The sequence below is a fragment of the Cryptotermes secundus genome, unplaced genomic scaffold (genome assembly GCF_002891405.2).
Source record: "Cryptotermes secundus unplaced genomic scaffold, Csec_1.0 scaffold537, whole genome shotgun sequence".
Taxonomy (NCBI): domain Eukaryota; kingdom Metazoa; phylum Arthropoda; class Insecta; order Blattodea; family Kalotermitidae; genus Cryptotermes; species Cryptotermes secundus.
The window spans coordinates 1,323,606-1,348,265 of record NW_019740661.1 but is presented as its reverse complement, the minus strand read 5'-3'; the positions used below and the strand labels follow the sequence as shown (position 1 = coordinate 1,348,265).

Below are 24,660 nucleotides of genomic sequence, written 5' to 3'. Positions count from 1 at the left end.
AAGATGGCCAAGTAAGGACGAAACATGTAGCAATTGATGTGATTTTAATGTTATTTTAAATGCAAGAGAGACTATTAACAGTTTTAAGTTGCATTAAAGGTGTATATGAATGAGTAAGTGGTTCATTATTCTGAGTTCGGCAACACAGAAACTGTACTTTTTACATTCCCTACAGAACGAACAATACTTTGTAAGATGAGGCACCGACTAAATAATTAACATTTATATTTCTATATTTACATCATGAGCCTCCAATAACCGTTTTTTATATACATACAAAATATAGAATAGTCAAATTTGTCCGTGGGAAAAACAAAATCACACAAAAACCAACGACTGACTCGATGATATAAAGCATCAATCGAAGAATTTTATTCTTGTTTTATACTAAAACTTTTGTTTTTTATATATCTAATTTATTGTATTTTTACGTCAAGTATTTTAATTTATTAATATCATTGTATCCAATTTCATTAATACTGCAGTTCAGTGGTGCATATATGTTAGCCATGTATTTGCCTGATGTTGGCTATTAATAACCGAAACATGCAGCAGAGCCAAAACTAGGCACTGACATTGATATAGTTGTGTTGTTACGGTTTTAATAAAGAAGTTGTATGGGCCTAATGCATTCAGTATAAATCAATAAATATAAGGTGCTAATACTTTCATAATATCAATTTATAAACACAGAAGAAAATTTCTGGGATGGTAAGGGAGTATAGGGACATTACGAGGAGTATTTTTATTGCTAGTGGGGTGGGACTAAGTCCCTTGTACTGCGGCCACTTCTGGCCTATTGTACCAGCCCGAGATGATAGGTGAGGGTGATTGTGGAGCAATTGGTGGAATGACGATTGGCAGGGAAAACCGAAGTACTCGGAGTAAACCATCCCCAGCGCCACTTTATCCACCACAAATCCCACTTGACCAGACCCCGGGATCGAACCCGGACCGCCGCGGTGGGAAGTCAGCGACTAACCGCTTGGGCTATGGCGCGGCCATTAGGAGGGGTAGGAGAGACGAGAGACGCCTTAAGAAGTGGAGAATTCCATCTGATTTAAATGGAGTTTCTCCTGATTCCAGCAAAATGTAAGGCTTGTTTACATCTGACTTGAACACTTACAGAACCCAAGAATATTTCTATGGATTCCGCTTTCTCAGGCTGTAAATGCTTATTTAATGACGAACAGCCGAAAGTATTAACGTAACTGTACCTTTCTCGGAAGTTCGTTCAAAACAAATATTGCAGTGTTAATAAAATATCAAATTTAATAAGTGACAACTAAGAATTTTCGCTGTTCTAGTAGTTGCACACAGTTAGCAAAGAACTCGCGCAATCTTAATTTTAATAGATTACTTCACATTTTTTCATGTCTTATCAGTCACGAGCAATCAATAGTAACAATTTTCGCAAGAGAATATGTTGCAAATAGGGCCGATGAAAGGGGAGTCAGCCGAGGCCCAGGGGTCTGGGTGGGGTCCGACAATGCTTATGAGCTTAATACGCTCTGTGATTTCACAGTTTCAGCTGACTTAACACAGACAGCTTTGTAAGCTTTGTAACCGTGAGGCCCGAAGTGCTCCACGCATCCAATCCAGATGCCTCACTGTGAGTAAACTAAGGGTATTGACGCGCTTCGCAACTTGCAGCATCCACCTTATATTTTTAGGTTGATTAAATTAGGGATGGTGCCGGCCACATTAGCGGCGCGGTCTAAGGCATGAACTGTTCTTGCTCGCTCGAAGGCTGGGATCGTGGTTTCGAATCCCACTCAAAGCATAGATATTTGGTGTGTGTATGCGTTTATTAATGTGTTTGTGTTGTCCTGTGCGTAAGTAGAGACCTTGCGACGGGCTGATCACTCGCCCAAGGAGTACTACTCTCTGTGAAAATGATTACGGAACTGAATAAGAGGCCAGGGCCCTGAATGGGCTGGAAGAGCCACTGAAAAAGAAACAGTGAAACAGTGATGATATGGTTGGGACATGTAATATTCGTGGGAGAAATGAGAATTGTGTAGATAATTTTGTCGGAAGAAATCAAAGAGGCAGATGCTTTGGAGATCCAGGCGTAAAGTGGGGGATATATTAAAATAGTTCTTGATTAGAAAAGTTGTTTTCTGGATTCTACTGCTTGCAAGTAGGGCATATTTGTGGGCGTTTGTAAACACGGTCATGAACTTTTTTGAAGGAAGCAGTCTTCTGGGATGTGGCACCGTGTAGATGTGATGTTAACACCATAGTCACCGCCGTGAAAACCTCAAATCTTACATGAACTCTCTTGTTTCACACAAGCAAGGGATATACTGGCATGCTGAATAAGCATGAAGAAGACTGATCTATAGAGTAAGGTGTTTAGTCTGTTAGTTTGTTAATTAGCTTCTTAGACACTTGATTATTCAGTCTCCTTTTTAATAGATTCAGACTATTAAGTACAGTCCAGGAGCAAAAAGAGGCTTTCTTGAGGTCTGTTTTGTGGGGTTGAACCCTTGTTGCTGTTACATCATGAGTTCAGTGCACTGCCCCACTTTTCTGTTACACTGCCGCTTATGGGCCCGTGAGTGCCAGAGTGGCTCACGTCCACACAATAGCAATCATCTGCATAGCCAGAACTGCATATCATCTTTGTGTCAGCGCGATGCTGCCATTCAGCGTGGAAAGACAGTATTCAGACAGCAGTCAGCAGAGAGATACTCACAAACCAGTTGCAATATGGCCAATCCTTAATTGCTTACCAAGAAAGATTTCGGCGTGGTTTCTTTACAGTCCCGAAGAATTTGGACTGAATATTACCTATACTGATAAGTACACTCTGTAACATATTAGCGAGGAAATTTCACGCACCTCTCAATTTGGTACGATTCATTTATGCTATAGAAACAAAATACTTTATGGGGCTGTCATGTTCTTCGCTTTTGTGGGCTTACATAGCGTCAGGTGTGGGATGACTGAATAATGATTTTGAGGAACGCGGTAGTGATCTAATCGTGGCACAATATCCGCGTTTTCCTGAGGGGATTCACTATGACCAAGAAGAGCCTCAGTGAGAACAGCCGGAGTCCTGGTCTAAATTCGAACCAATCGCCTCCCGGATAGAGATCTAAGGGGCTGCTTCTAGACCAGACTCTTCAGTGTTTTTTTAGTTCTCAATTTTAAAGCATATATTTGAGGGATTTGTTGCGATGGAACGTATCAGATCCCTGCATTTAATTTTAACTACACTTTACAATGTTCTATGCCACCTCTGTTGACAGAAGGAAGTTAAAGCAGAAAAGAAAAGAGAAACTGTCAGAACACATTTGTATACGCATTACACAGCCTCATCATCCTTTGCTTTAACTAGCCCACACTTAATTCAGCAGTATGCCATAAGAATATTTCCGGNTTCCCGGGGGGGGGGGGGGGAGTCCAGATATAGCTCCTTCATTATAAGTCTCGACATTAGATGGAGGTGACTGGCCAGTTTCATGCCCCGGGCTGCTTTGCCCCCAGGACAGAGCTCCCCGTACCCACTGGGTGGACATCAGAGCTGGTGTGGACTGTGTGGAGAAGAGAAAAATCTCTTGGCCCTACCGGGAATAGTACTCCAGTTTTTCAGCCAGTAGCCTAATCGCTATACCAACTGAGCCACAAATTATATTTCTCAGTTCTTATCCATAAGTTCCCATTTTTTATAATTACTACTAGAACTATTTCTTACTAGGCACAGTTAATGGTACTGATGTTCGATTCTGCTAACTAACTGCCTAACTGACTGACTGACTGACTGACTGACTGACTGACTGACTGACTGACTGACTGACTGACTGACTGACTTCGTGGAGCTGAGCCCTTCCTGAGAAGCGGCTAATTATGCAGCTACTCATGAACTTCCCAGCATTTTATGGAACCTGAAGGTTCATTACCGTGTTCAAAAGAACCCTCCACTAGGCCTTATCCTGAGCCAGATCGATCCATTCAATACCACCTCATCCTATTTATCTAAAATCCATTTTAATATTGTCCACCCACATACGTCTTTGATTTTTCTAATGGTCTCTTTCATTCTGGCGTCCCCATGGAATTTCTCTATGCATTCCACCTCTCTTACATTTGTGCTACATGCCCTGCCCATCCCATCCTCCTTGACTTGATCATTCTAATTATATTTGGCAAGGAGTTCAAGTTACGAAGCTCCACATTATGCAGTTTTCTCCAACCTCCTGTCACCTCATCTCTCTTCTGCCCAAATATTCTCCTTAACAACCTGCTCTCAAACACCCTCAGTCTATGTTTCTCCCTTATTGTCAGAGACCAAGTTTCGCAGACATACAGAACCACAGGCAAATTATAGTTTTGTACATTCTAATTTTCATGTTCCTAGACAACGGGCGAGAAGACAAAAGATTCTGGACTGAATGGTCACAAATATTACCCGAATTTAGTCTCCTCTTAATTTCCTCTTGATATTCGATTCTACAAGCTCAATTAATTTGATTGACAGATATAAGGACTAGACGGATCTCCAGGCAAAAAAAGTAGGGGACTAACGTCAATGTTATTCCTATGCTCAGCAAAACGCCATAAAAATATACTTCAGTTTTGCCAACGCACAGACTGAGCTACCTGTACTGTTATGGCTGAGAACGATGGCACGACTACAGCAATGGCGCATAGGCACAAGTGGCTGATTCGAAATTCGGCCAACGCACAGGATGTTCTAATCCAAGAATGTCCTGTTTTCCGCAGTTCCTTCAGGGAAATTTCGGGATCGTGCCTTGAAATCTTACGTTAACTTCCCATCATTTTCAGTCCTAAACAACTTCTGCACCTGGTACAGTGCCGTTAAATACTGCCCATGGCAACAAAGTTCAGCTGCATTTCGTTACTTTTCTGTCCAAACTGGACACAGAACTCTGCGTTTGCCCATTTTTATTTATCTTTGCGGTGGTAAGCAAAGGTAAAGTGCCAGCCGTTCCAAAGTTCCATATCATGAAGGTGCAGAAAGGACATAGATGTATGCATTCTAGGTTATGGCACTAAGAGGAGGGTACAGATCAGCTCTACGCTTCGGCCACTTTACTCATGGGGAAATATACTTCGTGAAAAGGTAAAGTTGTGCCTGTTCTTTTTTACTTAGGCACCATGCCTTGTAAGACATATGGGAGAGTGAAGTTATAGCTCCACTGTTCTTGACCTTCGCAGTAGATTGAGGTGAATAACCAGCTTCACGACCCGGCCACTTTACTCCCGGTAAAAGAGCCCCTGGTACAAATTCTAGGAGGTTGGGTGGGCCCCAGGGTTGGCCTGGAAGCTGTGGAGTGAAGAAAAACTTCTTGCCCTCCCGGGAATGGAACTTGAGCCGACCACTTAACACAATTTACACTTTAATGCAACGCTGTTTATAATTTCTCATCAATTTAAAATAACATTAAAATTACAGATAAACTACTACATGTTTCGGCCTTACTTGGCCATCATCAGGCAACTCTTCACTTGTTGAAACCGCTACATTTCATTAGTTCTTAAGCTAAAATATTCAGTGTTATTGCATTTTCATCATCACATTAAAATGCATTTGTCTGAGAACACAAACTCTTTTTATCTTTTCTTACGGCGTCAGTGTTTTCTGTGTTGATTTATTAAGCCGTATGAATATCGGTGTGATGTTACCGTTGTTATTTTTATGTGATGATAGTGTTAACAAAAGTGAATGCATAATGTTATATTTTAGCGTCCTGTTGCACTGATTTTCATCCATTATATGTATATAAATTGTGTGCACTACAGGACGGCCACTGTATACATATAATGGATAAAAGTGAATACACTCGACTGGAGTAAAGGTTCGGCCACACAGAGCGTTAGGCTATGTTCGCTACGTACGCTGTGTACACTCTGCGACGGAGGTAACATAGGGAACATAGCGTACGTAGCGTACGGAAGTCTGTGTGGCCAGTCACATTGGCAATAAAGGGAGATATTTTTCTGTTCGTATAGCTAACATAGCGTACGTAGCGTGCGTCGCGTACGTAGCGCTGTGTGGTCGAACTTTAACTGCGTTGGAACATACGCACTAATGGGGCACATGAAAATAACGACACCACCACACCGATATTCAACACACAAAACACGGAAGCCCCAAGCCATGTTAAAAGTATTATTAATAAGCAAGAACAGACGGCTGCTGCTAGGGAATGGCTCGGTAAACACGTTCCCGCGGCAACGGATAAACATAGAACAGAGGTAAGATGTCTTCTATGTTTTCCGTGACGAGATGTTATAAAGAGGGGAAAAGGTTAGAACTTAGTTTGTGAGAACACGACTTAGTCAGTTGTAAGGGTGCGCAATTGACAGAAAGGCAGTGAGCAAAAGATTAGGATGTTTGTGTGAAATTGACGCGAGTCAGTTGTCAGAAAGACAGGCAGTTGGAAGGGAGCCGCCGTTCTGAGAGGAATTGAGGGTTAGCCATTGTCAAAAACCGTTACGAGGCAACTACTGGTAAAGATACTGCAGGCTGGGAAAGACTTGTAAAGTGTGGAAATCATCGATGGCGCTTTAAGTAAGTGTAATTACGAATTGAGTGCTAAATTAGTCAATAAATCCAATTATCAATCCTAACCTCATCGATAAGCACTCATACACGTGACAATATACACGTATTAACTTAAGAACTAATGCAGTGTAGAGGCAAGTGAACAGTTGCCTGAGGATGACCAAGTAAGGCCGAAATTTGTAAGCAGTTTATTTGTAATATTAACAGTATCTTAAATTAAGAAGAATTTGTAGTAAAGACGAAGTGTGTAAAGTGATACATCAATGCAACAGAATGTAGAAATGCAATATCACTCAGCCGCACAGCCTGTAGCCCTTCGCGACAACTACCGAGCTACCACAATAAAAGGGGCTGAGCGGGTTCTGGAGGTTGGACCTGGTTTCAAAAAGAAATAAGGCTATCTATCAATGTTAGGAACCGAAAACTATCCTCCTAGCCTATGTTCAGGAACTCAACCGATTGCAGAGAAAATAAGTATGTCCGAAAATACACACGAGAATATGCGCTATTCAGGAAAAGAATGTCATATTCTCACAATGCTAACGAAGTTATAACACCAAGAAAAAATTCAAGGTTAGAGAAATCCCCGATTTAGCTCAAACACGTAACTATAAAGTAATGCAAAATTTTGTCCAGATCTGGAGGCAGCATATAAAAATTAATTAAGAAAACTATTATGGTACCAAACCACCTCTGTGGCCTAGTGGCCAGAACTCCTGGCTACAGACCCAGAGATCCGGATTCAATTCCTCGTTACCAGATTTTTCTGAGAAGTAGTGGGTCTGGAACGGGGTCCACTCAGCCTCGTGAGGATAATTGAGGGGCTATTTCAATGAAATAGCGGCTCCGGTCTAGAAAACCGAGATTAACGGCCGTGGGGATTAGTTGCGCTGTCCACGCGACACACTCTACCCGCGAAATTGGCACTAACTTCGCCGACAAGCGGCTGTCGCTCGGTCGGTATAGTTAGCTTGCGGATTAAAATCACGGAGTTTGTTTTTCTTTGTTTATGTTACCATAGTCTTACGCGCCGTAGCTCAAGCGGTTAGTCGCTGGCTTCCCACGGCGGCGGTCCGGGTTCGATCCTGCGTCTGGTCAAGTGGGATTTGTGGTGGACAAAGTGGCGCTGGGGCAGGCTTTCTCCGAGTACTTCGGTTTCCCCTGCCAATCTTCATTCCACCAATTGCCCCACAATCACCCTCACCTATCATCTGGGGCTGGTACAATAGGCCAGAAGTGGCCGCAGTACAAGGGACTTAGCCCCACCCCACTAGCAATAAAAAAATAATAATACCATCGCCTTGTTACCTGGTACAACGTATATGTGTACTTAATGTGATACCAGAGATTAACTCTGTAGAAACAATTTTATCCTCACTGAATTAACATTAAGGTGGTTATCGGGAAAAGCGAACATGTACCGTACATCATAGTCCAGCTTTCCACTCTTGACTTCTGCTGGAATTAATAGCAGAAAATTACCAAGTATTTGTCGGCAAGGAACAGGACAGAAAATGGACAGACCCGACGTTTCCATGCCGCGTTCTACTTCGTTATAGGCTTTACGTTAAAAAATTTACAAATTCATAAAAAAAATATGCTGGCTTAATGTTACTGTCATGCTTTATTTTACTGTAGCCGTTTCGTGACTAACCTCAAAGTGCAGAAAAAGGCATTGCTTTGCCGGAGTTAGAATTCGACCGCTATTTAATGACCCACCGTCAACCTCGAAGGAATATCAGCCAATGACCAAGTAATGGGTAGACGTATTGACATCTGTATAGTTTATTTCCAAGCACAGTCCCGCTAAACATCCTGCTCTGAACGCTGAAAATTTACGTTTGCACTCTTCAGTGTCTAAGAGTTAAACGGAAAATGTGACAGCAGCGTCACGCTCTTCAGCTTGTCACCTAACTTGCAGGCGGGGCCAGGGATCATTCAAACCGCGACTCCACTAGGTAGGTCTACTTACCCTGCGGTCCGTTTGTCGCTGTGGGTACGCGTGCAATATTGCGGGCACCACGATGAGAAGCAGCACGAACGGCCGCATGGTGGCAGCACCTGAAAAACAACGAATATCATGCCACGTTGCAGATCATTATACAAAGAAATCTGAAATAACTGACAGTTTTGTCTCTGCTTCGCTTAACACGACGTTGATGTGAAGCTTTTGTGATGATAATACACAGTGATGTATCTTCGTGCTATCTGCCATGTTATTGTGGTGTTGGTGTCCTTTGTTTCAGAGACTGTATCTTTCTCCATCATCAGGGTTGATATGATGAGTACCGTATTTACGCATGTATAGGCCGTGTGCGTGTATAGGCCGCAGCACAATTTTCAGACAGAAATTATAGAAAAAATAATTTTCTTGGAATATTATTTCAGGAGTAGAACACCCTGTATTACTAATTATGAACATATTTTTTTTTTAAATGAAGTGTGATTTCGAAAATTTCGAATATAAGCCGCACCCCAGTTTTCCTCTTGAATTTTTGGCAAAAAATGTGCGGCCTATACATGCGTAAATACGGTATTTTATTCGCACGCTGTATTTTAAGTCCGGTCTAGAAAACCGAAATTAACGGCCGTGGGGATTCGTTGCGATGACCACGCGACACCCTCCATCCGCTAAAGTTTGCACTAACTTCGCCGACAAGCGGCGGTCGCTCAGTCGGTATAGTTCGCTTGCGGACTTAAGCCAGGGATTTTTTTTTTATTGCTTTATTTAAAGACTGAACAGAGAGAGAGGAGAAAGTGGGGGAGGTAGTGAGATACGCTTTAAGAAAGGGAGGGCAAGAAAAACTTTTTAATCTCCGGTTCTGAAGGTTCCCAGGCAGTGCCTCTCCTACTTCTGATAGCGGTTATGTTTGAGAGTGTAAAGATTTAGGAAGCGAAAATGTATGAATCCTGAAGGAAAGAGGTTGAGCGCGGTGTTTTACTGCGCATGTATTTATTTACGAAGTAAGCTGTCGGCTGCCCCAGCGCGGACCGCGTGGGGAAACACTGGGTGGGATCAGATTTCACCCAACATTCCGAACATAAATATCAACCCCTGAAGACGGAGACAGGTAAGGTCCCTGAAAGTTCGGACACTGTCTCACACTGACATGGCTGATCGCCCTAGAGGACTTCTATTGAAACAGAACAGAGAAACCGTATCAAAGGTTGCACAAAACTTTTGAGGAACTTCGTGGATAAAACCTACTTCTTCACTTCAAACATCACAAGTAAACGGCGGATTCCATGGCGCAGAATCTTCTTTTCAAGGTGTGGGGTTTCTGAGAAGATCAGAAATCAGCTGCTATCATGGAACCCGAAAGCTTATCTCCATGTTCATAAATCTTCCCCATTAAATCATACCAAGCTGGTTCAAGCCATGGCTTCACACCACATTTTTCAAGAGCCATTAAATACAGTAAATACGTTCAAATGTGGCATCCTTCCACGTTCATGAACGCCTTAGGAGTCATATGATCCCTTGAGGTTTGTGATAAAATTTTGCATCTCTTTCGCGTTTCACCAACACTCAATGTGTACCCTGGCCATAATATCCCCTTGATTTAAATGCTTTAACAACAGGCCTACTGGGCGAAGTGTACAAAGTGTGAAGCTCGTCTTTATGTGATTCTATCTTCTACTTCCTTATTTTATTGGGACACGCGGTAGCATAGTTGGTTGAGGCACTATGCTACAAACCGGAAGGTCACGGGTTCGATTCCCAAGGAGGTGGATTTTTTAATTGACCTGATCCTTTCAGTCGCACTATGGCCCTGGGGCCTACTCAGCTTCTAACAGAAATTAGTACCAGGAAACTCTCTGGGGAGTAAAGGGACGCCGGCGCGTAAGGCTGATAACCTCACCGCCATCTGTGAGCCGATTATCTGGAGAATGTATGAGCCTCCACGTCTCAAAACCCTATAGGCCTTCATGGCCTGTTACAGAGATAGCTGCACCTTACTTTTTTACCTCGTTACTTAATATCTTTTAAAAATGTGGGTAGCGAAGTAGGTTGAGGGGCTATGCTACAAGCCGGAAGGTCACGGGTTCAAGTCCCGATGAGATCATCGAATTTTGGCCGCGCCATAGCTCAAGCGGTTAGTCGCTGGCTTCCCACCGCGGCGGCCTGGGTTCGATCCCTGGTCTGATCAAGTGAGATTTGTGGTGGACAAAGTGACGCTCGGGAAGGTTTTCTCCAAGTACTTCGGTTTCCCCTGCCAATCTTCATTCCACCAATTGCTCCGCAATCACCCTCACCTATCATCTGGGGCTAGTACAATAGGCCAGAAGCGGCCGCAGTACAAGGGACTTAGTCCTACGCCACTAGGATAAAAAAAAAATATATCTTTTAGATTCCAGTGTTCCCCTTGGCGTTTCAGACTGGGTTTCACGAACAAAGGAAAAAATGAGAAAATTAAAGCTGATATATTTTCGCTTTTAGATTTTTAGATACGACAAAAATGTAAAAAAAAAAAGCTATCCCTGTAACAGGCCGTGGAGACCCATAGGGTTTTGTTACGTCAAGGTTCCCAAATTTTCTAGACAATCGGCTCACAGATGGAGGTGAGATTGTCAGCCTCACGCGACGGCCGCCCGTTATACCCCAGAAGGATTCCTGGTACTCATTTCCGTTAGAAGCTGAGTCGACCCCAGGGTCATAGTGCGGCTGGAAGGATTAGGTCAGTTGAAAAATCCAATGACCTCATCGGAAATCGAAACCGCGACCTTCCAGATTGTAGAATAATATCTCGATCAACTACGCTACCGCATGCCCCTTTTAAATAGGACAAACAAAATTAAAATATTCTAAACCGAATGGTAGCAAAGTTCGAATGAAGGAATTAACAAAAATAATAAGTGCATAATTTCTACACACATTCTTGATTCTACATTAAAAGGCAACGGGATATAAAACCGACTTTACTTTCACACGGCCTACTGGCTACCTCGACTGAAGTTACGTCAACTATTCATGGCTGGATGCTTCAAAATTCTTACTTATACGTCATTCGTGATTATTTTCCAATTCCAGTCGAGTCGATAACTAGAAGAGCAACGTCAACCTAATAATGAGTAAGTCTTAAATTAAAATGTACCTCCGACCTCGGAAATTTTCAGAGTTGATACTGTTGTTTGCAAGGAATTAAAATGATGCCGTTACTGGAATGTTTTCTTGCAGAATTATGGAATAGTTAAGAGCTATCCTTGTATCAGGCCATGGAGGCCTATAAAGTTGCGAGACATTGAGGATCCCATATTATCTAGGTTGTCAGCCTTAGGCGCCCGCCGCCATTTACCCCTAAGGAAGATTCCTGGTACTCATTTCTGTTAGAGGCACATTCGACCACAGGGCAATATTGCGGATGGAAGGATCAGGTCAACTGAAAAAAAAACTACCTCGTAAGGATTCGAACACGTGACCTTCCGACTTGCAGCATAGTGCCTCAACCAACTATGCTACCGTGTGCCCCATTATGGAATAGGTCAAAACTCATTAGTGGATACACAAAATAGACCCTAACTTAGGCATATCTCTCATTGCGGAAACTAAGAATAAATACGTCAGATCGGTTGTACATATGTAACACTGTGAAAGTAGGTCGCTATTTTCTTACGAAATTCGTGTCTTCATCTCTAGCCCAAGAACTGCGAAAGTTGAAGAGAGTGCAGCGCATAGACAGAAAAATATGCCAGAGGCTGGATCATTGATGGAACACGATTTTAAGATGAATAAGAACGGGGATGATGCACCCTTTGGTGCGGTGTCAAAAGGGTGCATTTAGTTTAAGTATAACTTTAAGTTTTAAATCGATCGTCTTGTGCGAGGCAGAAAGACAATTAAAAACTCCGTGGCCTGTATTCCGCAAGCGAACTATACCGACCGAGCGACCGCCGCTTGTCGGCGAATTTAGTGCTAACTTTTGCGGATAGACGGTGTCGCGTGATAAGCGCAACGGATCCCCACGGCCGTTAATCTCTATTTTCTAGACCGGAGAAAGAAAACTGCAGACAACTTAATAACGTTTTCTATGAAGCACACTTGCAAGACACTGCTATTACACTAGTGGCCTCGTCTACATGAGTGAGCTTTGTGCAAATGCTGCAGTCTATAAGGTAAAACGTAATGTGCATTTCATACACGTACTTCACCTGCAGCACGTACAGACGATCAGTTTTACAAACAAAAAGCATACCTAGCAAAATGTGCTTAAAGGCTTCTACGTAGTTTGTGCCTCAAAAGTAATTAAATGAAATATGCTGTGACATGTAGAACCATTTCTAGGCAACATCCGAAATATGCGCTCGCAGCAATAGAAAAGTTATCGGAAGAATTATTTTCTGTGAGGTCCTCGCCATGCCCATTGCTAGGGAACGGGTCGCTGAACACATTCTCGCAGAAGCAGACGTGCGGAAGAATACAGAGATGTATTGCTAGGCAACGGCGCGGTAAACAGGCTTTATCAGCAATACAGGCTGTATTTTCTGTGAGGTCGGTGACAAGCGGATACAGGAAAGTTGAGTTTCGAAGATGACGGATGTGGAAGAATGAGAATGAGAATTGAAGGAGTACAAAGGAGTAGAACGGAGTAGAAGGGATTTAGCATGAGAAAAGAAGACTTGATAGTTATAGCTATAGTTACAGTGAGACTCACAAATCCATTGCTAGGATACGAATAGTGAAGACTGAAAAGACTTAGCTTGCCCTAGTGATTGGTGAAATGGATAGATTAGCGATAACGCTATAATTGGTTGTGATTAAGTGAGATTATAAAAGAATGAGTCGATAAATCCAATCATCGAATCCAGAACCCTTTACTATTAGTCACGGAGCCATAAACGCGTGACAATACACAGTGATGTTTGTATAACAGAAGTATCCATATGAAAGTTTATCAAGCATAATCAGCATCTGGAAAAAAAAACTTAATTTAGCCGTGTATGCTCATACGTAATGTCATTAAAATGAACAAAACTGGGCCCAAACCAACATGGCCAAAAGAACTTAATTACATGTCTATCGTATCTATTAATTTTAATCCAACTCCGTCTCATAGTTCGGCAGGTACAGACGAAGACACGCGGTTAATATAAACTGCAAATTTATAATTTTTTTCTGAAATATACTTACAAAATACCTGTTTCGTTTCAAAATATTTGTCAGAATGAATTAGCCTGCGTGTATGACAGGAAAGCATGTAAGATATGTGATATTTCACTGAAGAAACTGGTACATAAAAATAAAATAATGAAATACTACGTTATAACAACGATGGGGACAGCGATAACTGCCGAGGTTACGTTTCCAGCTCAGTGCAGTGCAGACGTATTGCCTGTCATGCGTGACACGGATCTGAACACTTTCGAAAAGCCGAGTGTTTCAGTAAGTAAAAACATCCAGTTTGTTAAGAGCACAGAAGCGACGGAGCGGCAACGTTGATGCTCGTATGTAGAGTACTTTCGTACTTTCATGTTCAGTCGGACATGTTGGTTAGTACACAGGTTCCTATCTGAAGATACAAGTCGCTGTATCATCTATTCGTGAAATGGCAACTGATTCTAAAGAGTGAGGCGCCAGTGAAATAGCGACATACGTGATCAATCCGCGTTAATTAAATTTGGGAGAAAACACGACAGTTGTTATGATTTGTTTTTGCTATGGGCCGATCTATTTTTGTGATAGTATATTGATTCGTATTTATTGATAACAAAGATAATCAGCTGCAGTGGTGCTACAATCCATAATCTTAAACACTATTGTTTGAAAAGCGAACCAATCTTAGTGATACATCACAAAATACGCGAGTGTGTTCACATAGTTCCATGAATAAAAGTAGGCTGTTACAAGTAAAAGTTATAAACATGACCAGGATCTAGACCTACGTATAATATTGGACCTATTATATTATAATTTTTGTATGCTAAGCGCTTCTTGGAGAGTTTAAGTTTGGCCTGACCTCGATTTGATATTAAGAACCTTTGTTCAACTCCATGGAGCCGAGTCCTACAGAATCCAACAATCGCTCAGTTAACCAAGAATTTCACAACATTTTATGTAACCCGAATATTGGGCCGCGCCATAGCTCAAGCGGTTAGTCGCTGGCTTCCCACCGCGGCGGCCCGGGTTCGATTCCGGGGTCTGGTCAAGTGGGATTTGTGGTGGGCAAAGTGGCGCTGGGGCAGGTTTTCTCCGAGTACTTCGGTTTCCCCTGTCAATCTTCATTCTACCAATTGCTCCACAACCACCCTCACCTATCATCTGAGGCTGGTACAATAGGCCAGAGGTGGCCGCAGTACAAGGGACTTAGTCCCACCCCACTAGCAATTAAAAAAATGAATATTCATTGCCATGTACATACACGAGAGCGTGTCATTCATTCTTATCATGAGCCAGATGAATTAAGTCCATACCACCCTCTCCTAATTCTCTAACATCCATATTAATATTATCCTCTCACTTACTCCTCTATTTCCTGGTTTTTTATTTACTGTTTTAAATTAGTATTTCATTATTTTATTTTTATGAGTCAGTTTCTTCAGTAAACTATCATATCTTCTACATAACTTCCTGTCATACACGCAGGCTAAGTGCAGAATTCTAACAAATATTTTGAAACGAAACAGGCATTTTTGAGTATATTTAAGGAAAGAATACAAAACTTGCAGCTTATACTGACCACGTAACTGCCAAACTTCTGTATGCATTATTTTTCTTCCTCATGTCTGCTACATTCCCTGCACATCTCCTTCTCCCTGACTTGATCATTTTAAATATATTTGGCGGAGAGTACAAATTATGACTCTCCTTATATGCAGTTTTCTACAGCCCCCTATTATTTCATCCCCCTTGGGCCCAAATTTCTCCGTGTTAAATGGGTCTCCTTTCACCACGGCAGGGCTCATCCTCAGGTTGAGGTTGGAGAGGACCTCCGGATATGAGTATGGAGGGTAGCTGCGAATATACTGAATAAGCAGCAGAAAAAAGGTGGTCCTCGGGTTTGGGGATTCGACATGGGACTGGCTACTCAGAGTAAAAAATGAGCTTGTTACAAAAAGGTACACAGGGCCTTAGACTTAGACGAATTCTTTGAAACGACATAAACAAGTGATAAAGGAAAACGGACATGAGATTTGACATATAGAATATAAGGAGTCTATATTGGGCAGGTTCGCTGACAATACTTGCAACAAATCTTTATTTACAACGGTAAAATTCAGTCCGAAACCTGTCTAATCAAAACAAACACTGAAACAAACCAAAAACAAATAATGTTTAAAGGAAAAGGGCTAAAAATATTCCAGACTATAAGAAGACAATATTTATTTTGTGGATTAACGTCAGTGGGGCACGCGGTAATGTGCTACAAGCCGGAAGGTCGCTGGTTCGATTCCCGATGTCACTGAATTTTTCAATTAACCTAATTCTTCCAGTCGCATTATGACCCAAGCTTCGACTGAGACTTTAATAGAAATGAGTCCTGATTGGTAAAGGGCGGCTGGCGCGTAATGCTGACAAATTCACCGCCATTTGTGAGCCGATTTTCAAGAAAATGTGGAAGCCTCGACGTCTCACACGACCCTATAGACCTTCATAGCTGTACCTTTTTACATCAGTAGCTCGGACTGTATAGCTTCGAACGGTAGAACGGTTAGTAAATAATGATTTGGACAGGATGTGGGATGAATAGATCGTTGTCTACTTGAAGATACTATCCGGGCATTCTCAAGGGGGGACTAAAGGAAAGGGCTGGAGGCCTTAGGAAAGTCAACAGTCCAGCAGAGAATCGAACCTGCCGCCTTCTGTTTACAAGTCTGAAGCATTGTATTACCGCTTGGGCCAACTTGCTCGATCACAGGCTAATGATGGTGGTGGTGATAATAATAGCAAACAAACAAAAACAAACTCCGTAGTTTTAGTCCACAAGCGAACTATACCGACCGAGCGACCGCCGCTTGTCAGTGAAGTTAGTGCCAACTTTAGTGGATAGAGGATGTCGCGTGGTCAGCGCAACGGATCCCCATGGCCGTTAATCTCGGTTTTCTAGACCGGATAATAATAACAAAAAACGTAATTGATATATCATTAATATTTTTCTTGCATCGTGGAATCTCTACTGCTGATTCGTTTCTTACTTCATTTAGGTAGCTTCTGCAGATGCATAGATTAAATTATGTCGAATATAAGGATGATTATGAATGAAGAATTTCATAGGACTAGGAAGGAATTGATCTAGGATTATTAAAATACTGCTTCAACATTTTCTTGGGTAACACGAAGATTATCATTGAGGATGGATACACGGTATCCGGGTTGAGAACAGTACAAGAAGCAGGCGTGTCAGTCATTGCATGACAATGTTCGGAGACAGCTCTAACAACCACAGAGACCAAAAGCGGATAAAACATTGTTTTAAGAAGCTCATGCACATGTTTCCTCTGTTGTTACGGGTGAGAGTGGTACGCCTTATCTGATCGTACCATCTCAATTTCGCTACCGATTATTTCTTCAGTTTCGAGAAGGAAAGCGAGTCAAGAAATTGGTTCGGAAACAAATGTGGATACAATTATGTATCTGAGCACGTAAACACATTTCACAACATAGTCCCCTATTCTGAGAATTTATCAGGTGACCGCCTGCACTGCCTAATATCCCCCGTCGTGCGTTAATTTTAGTGTTTACCAGTGAAGCAGCCTGGGGCACGCGGCAGTGTAATTGGTTGAGGCACTGTGCTACAAGCCTGATGGTCGCGGTTTCGAGTCCCAGTGAGGTGAATATTTTCAATTTACCTAATCCTTGCAGCCGCACTATTGCCCTGGGGTTGACTCAGCCTCTAACAGAAATGAGTACCAGGAATCTTACTGGGGGATAACGGGAGGCCGGCGCGTAGGCTGACAACATTATCGCCATCTGTTAGCCGATTTTCTCGAGAAAATGTGGGAACTTCGACGTCTCAAAACCCTATGGGCCTTCATGGCCTGTTATAGGAATAGTTTTACTTTTTAATTAAAATGAAGGTAATGTGTATTTTAGGAGTTTTAAATTTCGTACCTTGCTACCTAGAAGAGTAATAACAAAATAACTTGTATATTGTGACATGTAGACCCAGTGCTAGGGAACGATTCGGTAAACAAGCCCGCAACAAATACGCAACCACCAGTAAAGGATTTTCAGTGCTGGGCAACAGATGTGTTTTCTATGGATCCGCCTCGAGACTATGTAAGTATTGCAGAACAGAATCATATCGGAGAGCGAGAGAGAGAATCGGAATGGAGCAGGTCCTCGGCAGTTCTTCTGGAACTTTCTTGTGATTTGTTGTTATTTACTGTGAATAAGATAGACTGTAAAAGAAGGTGTTACTAAATCCAGTCATTAACCCAAACGCCGTTTATTATTAGTCACGCAGCCATAAACACGTGGCAATATTTACGCCTAAAACTATAGTAAGTTAAGAAAGTGCTTATTATTCAGTTTAGACCCCCCTATCGTCCGGTAAACTTTAAAATAGAAAATTTCTTATGGAACAATACAGTTTCTTCTGCTCTTTATTTTGGTTCTGAATTGTGTTATTTTCTAAGAAGATAGAAGGTTATGAACCACACACGAGGAAACTTTGTGCCAAGGAAAGTAAATGTATCGATGAAATAGGCGGTGAACTGGGAACAATGCACCACTATTACAATACTTGTTAAGATAGTGATTTGAGGAGGTTGCATGGTCTGAATATGTAGCCCGCAAGAGACAAGAAGTGCTGTAGAATTCGCGATAAGTGACTACCCTGAAGACAAAGAAGTGTGCAGAAGCCCAATATTAAAAGTGGATCTTACAGGAATGGGCTATGAGGATATGGACATACGATTGAACTGGTTATGGATCGTGTTCAATGCCGGGATTTAGAATTCACAGTAAATTTTCGGTCTTTTTTATTAGGAAGTAAAAATCGTCATAAAACTTGATTCAGAATAACTGGAATTATTGACTTTTACTCCGTGTTCCATAGACCATAGTTGTAAACGCGAGTTAATTAAAATTCAGTCCTGCTTACAGCATGTTAGCTCGAGATAGCGAGGCAGTTGCATTCCTCCCGCAAATACTTCGTCATTGTTAAGTTTCTTAACACAAGGTTAATTTTACTTTTGTCTCTTAACCTTTCGAGACGTGAACTTCATCTAAATAGAATTTAAGTACCCGGAAATGTAAGCATAGAGGAAAATTTTGGCGCCTTCGTTCTCTTTTGTCTCGAAAGGAACAAAGTTTAAATTTAAGTAAGTAAAGACTAGCTTAGCCGCGGTAGCGTAGTCGGTAAGACGACTGGATACGGGCTGGACGACGGAGGGGTCCGAGTTCGAGCATCGGTAGTATCAAGAATTTTCTCTCCTTCAAATCGTCCAGACCGGCTCTGGACTCCTTCCATCCTCCTATCCAATGGGTACCACGGGGTCCTTCCCCGGGGTTAAAGAGGCAGGGGCGTGAAGCTCACCACTCACCTCCAGCTAGTGCGGAGGTCATGAAAACGTGGGCCTATACATCCACTCCCCCATACCCCTTCATGGCGAAGTGCTTAATAAGTTGAGCACAGAGACAACTTTTCCTTTTTAAAGACTGTAGCGTCACTTTCAATTGTATTTTAATTAACTACCCGGGGTTGCGTAACAAATAAGAAGGGTTTTGAATTTGATGATCGATTTTATTGGACCTCTATACAACTGGTTTGAACAGTTCACAGATCACTATCTGACACACTGTCATCTTCAGACTGGACACTGCACGGGAACTATGCTGACTTATAACTGAACAGAATGGAACTACTGCACTACTCCGTTGCACGTAAAGTACGTGTTTTATTCCTCTATACAAGGTTAGTTCGGAATATTATTCACTCAGATAAATGTTTAGCTATTTGGGCTCAACATGTTCGTAGGAACGCATATAGGTCTCTATGTAAAGTTGTAGTCAAAACTGATCGATCTAAATAAAATTAAAATGACTCGACAGGTTTTCGTAAAATTCTACAATACCAAATTTCTGAAATGTCTTCGAGTAGTTATCGAGTTACCATGATTTATACAGAGAGGCTATTAAAAGCGTTCCTCAAATCGTTCGGCCGGTCCAATCGATGAGAAGTAAGCTCCTCCCATTAATTTCCTCCGCGCGCATTCGAACCCGCAGCGCAATACACACGCAGGCCAAGAAATCACAAGCAAGTCTCAAGTCACAACAGAAGCCGGATATGGTACCCTTGTTATGCACGCGTTCCTTGTACCTCGGTAAAATGGTCACATTCACGCGATGAGATTCCTTTTCGGATATAGCAAAATTTAAACTTGAAAACTGAAAATTTAAACCACTCTCCCCTGTATAAGATATCTAAGAGACTTTGAATGGGGATGTTTAAGTCTAGGACAGAAATCGTCAAATTTCTCTCCAGTGAGCATGCAGCGTTTTAATTCGGTTCTTTTTGTCCGGTAACGAACCTGTCTATCTAAATTGAATTACGATTTAATGAATTATATTTCTTTCTGTCTGGAACTGTGACATCTCGAAAATCATGATGGAATCTTCCCTTATTTTTCATATTTACTTTTTACTTTAACATTTGTTTCAATATGTAACTTTCACGTGTCATTTCGACACAAGAAGTGACATAGCGGACTCAATATTTAATGCAGTGGCTGGGGTTTGGGATTATGGTCCACATGCACATAATGCTTTACTGGGAGGATGTTGAAGAGAAGCTGCAATGCTTACTGGGTATTGTCCTATCGACAATGTTACGAATACGAATGCGCTCCGACTGTTAATTGGGCCACGAAAATTTCACTTCTAAAATAAAATTATTAATATTATAAAAAGAAATAAAAATTCCAAATGGTCAGTACATAAAATAACACAATGACTCAATGTTTTTGTTTTTGTATACGTTACTTAGAAGGGACAGAACCTACTGTGCTTGAACCAGACCCTCAAATCTGGGAATACCAAGTGCTGGTAAACAGCCACCCGCCTTTTCGGAGCGGGTAGAGCCTTAATAAAATGGTTAACTAGAAAAATGGTCCTTTATTTTCCTCAATATCTCCCATTCCTCTCATGAGTTTTACCACCAGGTTTTCAGTAAATTTCAGGTGTTCTTCAGTTCAGTATCCAGAGTGTTTGGAAGAAGACATTTTTATATGCATTTCCCTACTTTGCTGGTAAGTTACAAACTCCAGCTCCTATTTTTCGACAACTAAGCATTACATTTCATAATCACGTGAACTTTCATTAGAAATAAATTACTAGCTTTCGATAGAATTTGAACACCCTCTAAGAAAGAAAAATATTGTGAATTGATTACAACAGTTTTGTATTTATCTTAAGTAGAATGGCTTCCAAAGTAATTTTTATGAATAGTGACTTCCAAAAATTCTCCACATTTTAAAAAATTTAGAAATAAGGCAGTCATAAATTTTAAAAATTTAAACTGCCAAAATTTTTTTGTTCTAATGGACCAGTTTGCTTGGTGTATATTTAAAAGTATAAATACACTTTCATATGGATATCCGTGTCGATAAAGAACATTCTTATAGTATATATTACAGTTATTATAATTAAACAAAATTAGGGAACCACAGAAGTGAATAAAGTCAGAAGTGGGCCACGAGCGAAAAAAGGTTGAGAACCACTGGCCTCAACGAACGGAGGGAGCAATTATAACAGGCGCTCCCCAAAATTTCACCTTCTGCCTCAGAAATAATTATATCGCGTCTCCATTATACTGAAAAGTTGATTAATTTTTTCTGGGGGGAAAAATTTCTATTTAGTATGTGGGCCAAACAGTATTCATTAACATAGTCTATGGGCAAAACGTACACTTCTTAAATGTTAAACTGACAACTATGTTTCAGAGGATTAAAATTCCTTGAAATTCCTTGTATATCCTGCTCACTTGGCTGGAAGTAAGTTTCAAACTTTGTATAAGTTATTAGGCATCACCAATCCAGGTGTGCAATTTTTATATATGCGCACATTTGAATTAGTTCTCTGATAAATGCGTTTTAATGTAAATGTGATAGAATAATTGCATATGATTTTGAAATTACTTTCAGTCTAGTGTAGTTCTCGGAATTTCTGGCGTTGTTATTAAATGCCTCCAAGCTAGAAGACCGTTAATTTCCTAGTTTACAGAAATCACGAAGTTAACTTTCATTTGTCGACCATACACTACTTACGGCTTGGTGGATGCATATTTGAGGTTATGAAAGCATGATGATGCTTCCTGGAAACGGGCAACTGTTTTCTCTTGGTATAAAGTAATCCACATATGAGGCTGTGACATTCACTCTGGCCAAACGAATATGGTTTTATGATGCACGTATCCTGTAAGAGTGGCAGAGAGATATTTACTAAATGTTATAAAGGCCTAAAATCTGATGCACTAGACGTTGTCATGTTGCCTTTTAGGCACCCGACGAATGATATCTTACAAGTGTACTTTCTCTGCAACTTTTTCCCCACAATGACACTCCTAATTTGAAAAGTTTAAGCCGAACACTTTAGAAAAGAGGTTAACAGAGGAAGGTTGTCCCTTCTAAACTTATGACACTTGTCTAGAAATTAGCACTTTACATTTACCAAAACAAAAACACAAAACGCCCTTCATTCAATATTCTTCATATTTCAAATCAAATTGATTAATCATTTGTTGCATCTGAATTAAAGCATGCGCTGAATCTCTTTTCCATATTGCAGAAAACAGATACAGCTATTGGCCATGTAACCCAATAGTCTCATTACATCAACAAAACACAAACTGATGCTGCTCATTACTTTCTGCAAGGCCCTTATAGTTCTTTCCGAAGCGCATTACTATACAAATATTCGGAAACTTATGTTGTTTTGCATTAGTGTTGTTCGAACCTAACAAATTCGCACTGCCGCCATCTTGACGTTAGGGAGAAAACGGCTTTGAAAGTAGAAACATGGCCGCACACAACCTGCAGGCAGGATTTTACTGACCCTGCTTTACTACGACCTAAACCTAAGATGGATATGAGATTTGAGAATTGGAATGTCAGAAATCTATGTAGGTTCGTTCCTTGAAAGCCGTAGGAAGAGAAGTGGCAAATGGTAACATTTTGTGAGAACACAGGAAGTAATGAACAAGCATACAGTTTTTTTTTCTTGGCACTACAGCCCCAGTGGGCCTAGGCCTACCTCCATGAACTTCTCCGTTCACTTCGGTTTTTCTAGATCTTACACATTCGGTAGGACTCATTGGGCGGGTGATCAGCTCGTTGCAAGGCCTCTACCTGTACACAAACACAGAAAAACGCACACAAACATCCATGCCCTGAGTGGGATTCGAACCCACGATCCCGGCTTCCGGGCGAGCGAAGACAGTGCACGCCTTAGACCGCTCGGCTACCGTGACCGGCCAAGCATACAGTTAGGCCTACAAATTTCTACGGCAACTGGTAGGAAAGTCACCAAGTACCGACAGCCTTGTTTTTATGCATAAGGGCATCATCCACTCACGAGAGAAAAGTTCTGGACGAAACCCTGAAGGGAAGACAGATCTTAGAAGACTTAGGCATAGATGGCACAATAGAAAGAATCATATCAAATGGGATGGTAGTTTATAAAGTGCATTCATGTGGCTATGCATAGGGACCGATGGTATGGTCTTGTGAACACAGTTAATGACCTTCTCGGTTACCGAGATATTTGAATAAGTTTTCTGATTTGTGCTCCGAAGATCCCAAATCGATGCTTCTCTCGAGGTGGGAAAATGTGAAAACCCCCCAAAATAACGTTCTTTTTCTTTCATTTGGGCTTATACAGACCAAAGTTTGCTTCAAGTAAAGAATTATATGACTAGGGCTGTGCGCTGAGGAGGGTTGCATATCTGACGCAGAGGGAAGGAGTAAATGAGGGCAGAAAGGAACAGAGCGAGAGCAGAGAGAAAATAAACACATAGAAATGTCAATGAGAAAGAGAGAGGAAGAAAACAAAAAAAGAGAGAGAAAGGAGGGGAATGAAAGATAGGAAGTGAAAACAAGATGGAAGGGAAGAATGAAAGAGAGAGAGAAGAAAGGGACGAAGACAGGGACAGGGTGCGGAAGATGAAAAGGGCGAAAGGAAGGTTCGAAATTTGCTCGGGCTCTTGTAGTACCTCACCTGGCAGCCGGTGGGGGGGGGGGGGAGGGCAGTTTGCACGGAACCTGTAGCAGATCACTTTCTCTCCTTCAAGAATGTAATCCAATTTTCTGCCCGAAGCGCAAGCAGAGGCGTGACGTGGCCGACCTAACAATTTCTTTCCTGAAGTTCGTTTTCATTCCGGCTGTTCCCACTCGCGATGCTCATGCCAATCAACATTTTTACTTCTCATAAAATAATTCACAACAGAATCGATGGCACGGTGCAATTACATAAATACTTCACAGCATGCCACATTTTGTTGCGGTCCGCGGGTTGATCTCAGATGGAGGTTGTAATGACTGAAACGTTTACTCTTTTTGTTTTAGTTTAGAGCTCTGCTACAGGGCTCATGAAGCTAGAGCAACGACAGTAGCTTAAACAGAATTACAGACTAACTTATCATTGATATCTCTCCCGCATTCAGCAGGAAAACAGACCAAGCTGGGTGGTGTAGCGATAACGCTCTATACTTGTATTTGGGAAGTGCTCTGTTCGAATCTCGTCCAGGACAATAATGTCCGAAGATTTTCATGGTTTGCTGCACTCCCCAAAGGCAGATCCGTGATTTTATCTCGATTAGGCCACGGCTGCTTCCTTCCAAATCCTTTCCGATTTGTAAATCATTCAACAACTCGACATTATACAATCTAGATACTGACTCCGTGTTTTTTAGTCCGCAAGCGAACTATACCAACAGAGCGACCGCCGCTTGTCGGCGAAGTTAGTGCCAACTTTAGCGGACAGAGGGTCTCGCGTGTTCGACGCAACTAATCCCCACAGCCGTTAATTTCAGTTTTATAGACCGGAGACGCTATTGCTCCATTCAAGTAGCTCCTCAATTACCCTCACGAGGCTGAGTGGACCCCGTTCCAGACCCAATATTTTTTTCTGAAAATCTTGTAGCGCCAGGAATCGGACCCGGGACCTCTGGACCTGTAGCCAGGAACTC

The 24,660-nt window shown here is 41.7% G+C and overlaps 1 protein-coding gene across 1 annotated transcript in view; it reads right to left on the bottom strand.

The window, feature by feature from the left end:
- LOC111872517 (uncharacterized threonine-rich GPI-anchored glycoprotein PJ4664.02) overlaps window positions 1-22,346 on the bottom strand; it is a 106,078-nt gene extending 83,732 nt beyond the window's left edge. Inside the window, exons 1-3 of the mRNA XM_033754736.1 lie at window positions 22,341-22,346; window positions 21,743-21,890; window positions 8,511-8,599 (exon numbers count right to left, since the gene is read on the bottom strand). Coding sequence (XP_033610627.1) covers window positions 8,511-8,599; window positions 21,743-21,758 — 105 coding nt within the window. The 5' untranslated portion in view covers window positions 21,759-21,890; window positions 22,341-22,346. The remainder of the gene's footprint in view (window positions 1-8,510; window positions 8,600-21,742; window positions 21,891-22,340) is intronic.
- Between the last annotated feature and the right edge of the window lie 2,314 nt (window positions 22,347-24,660).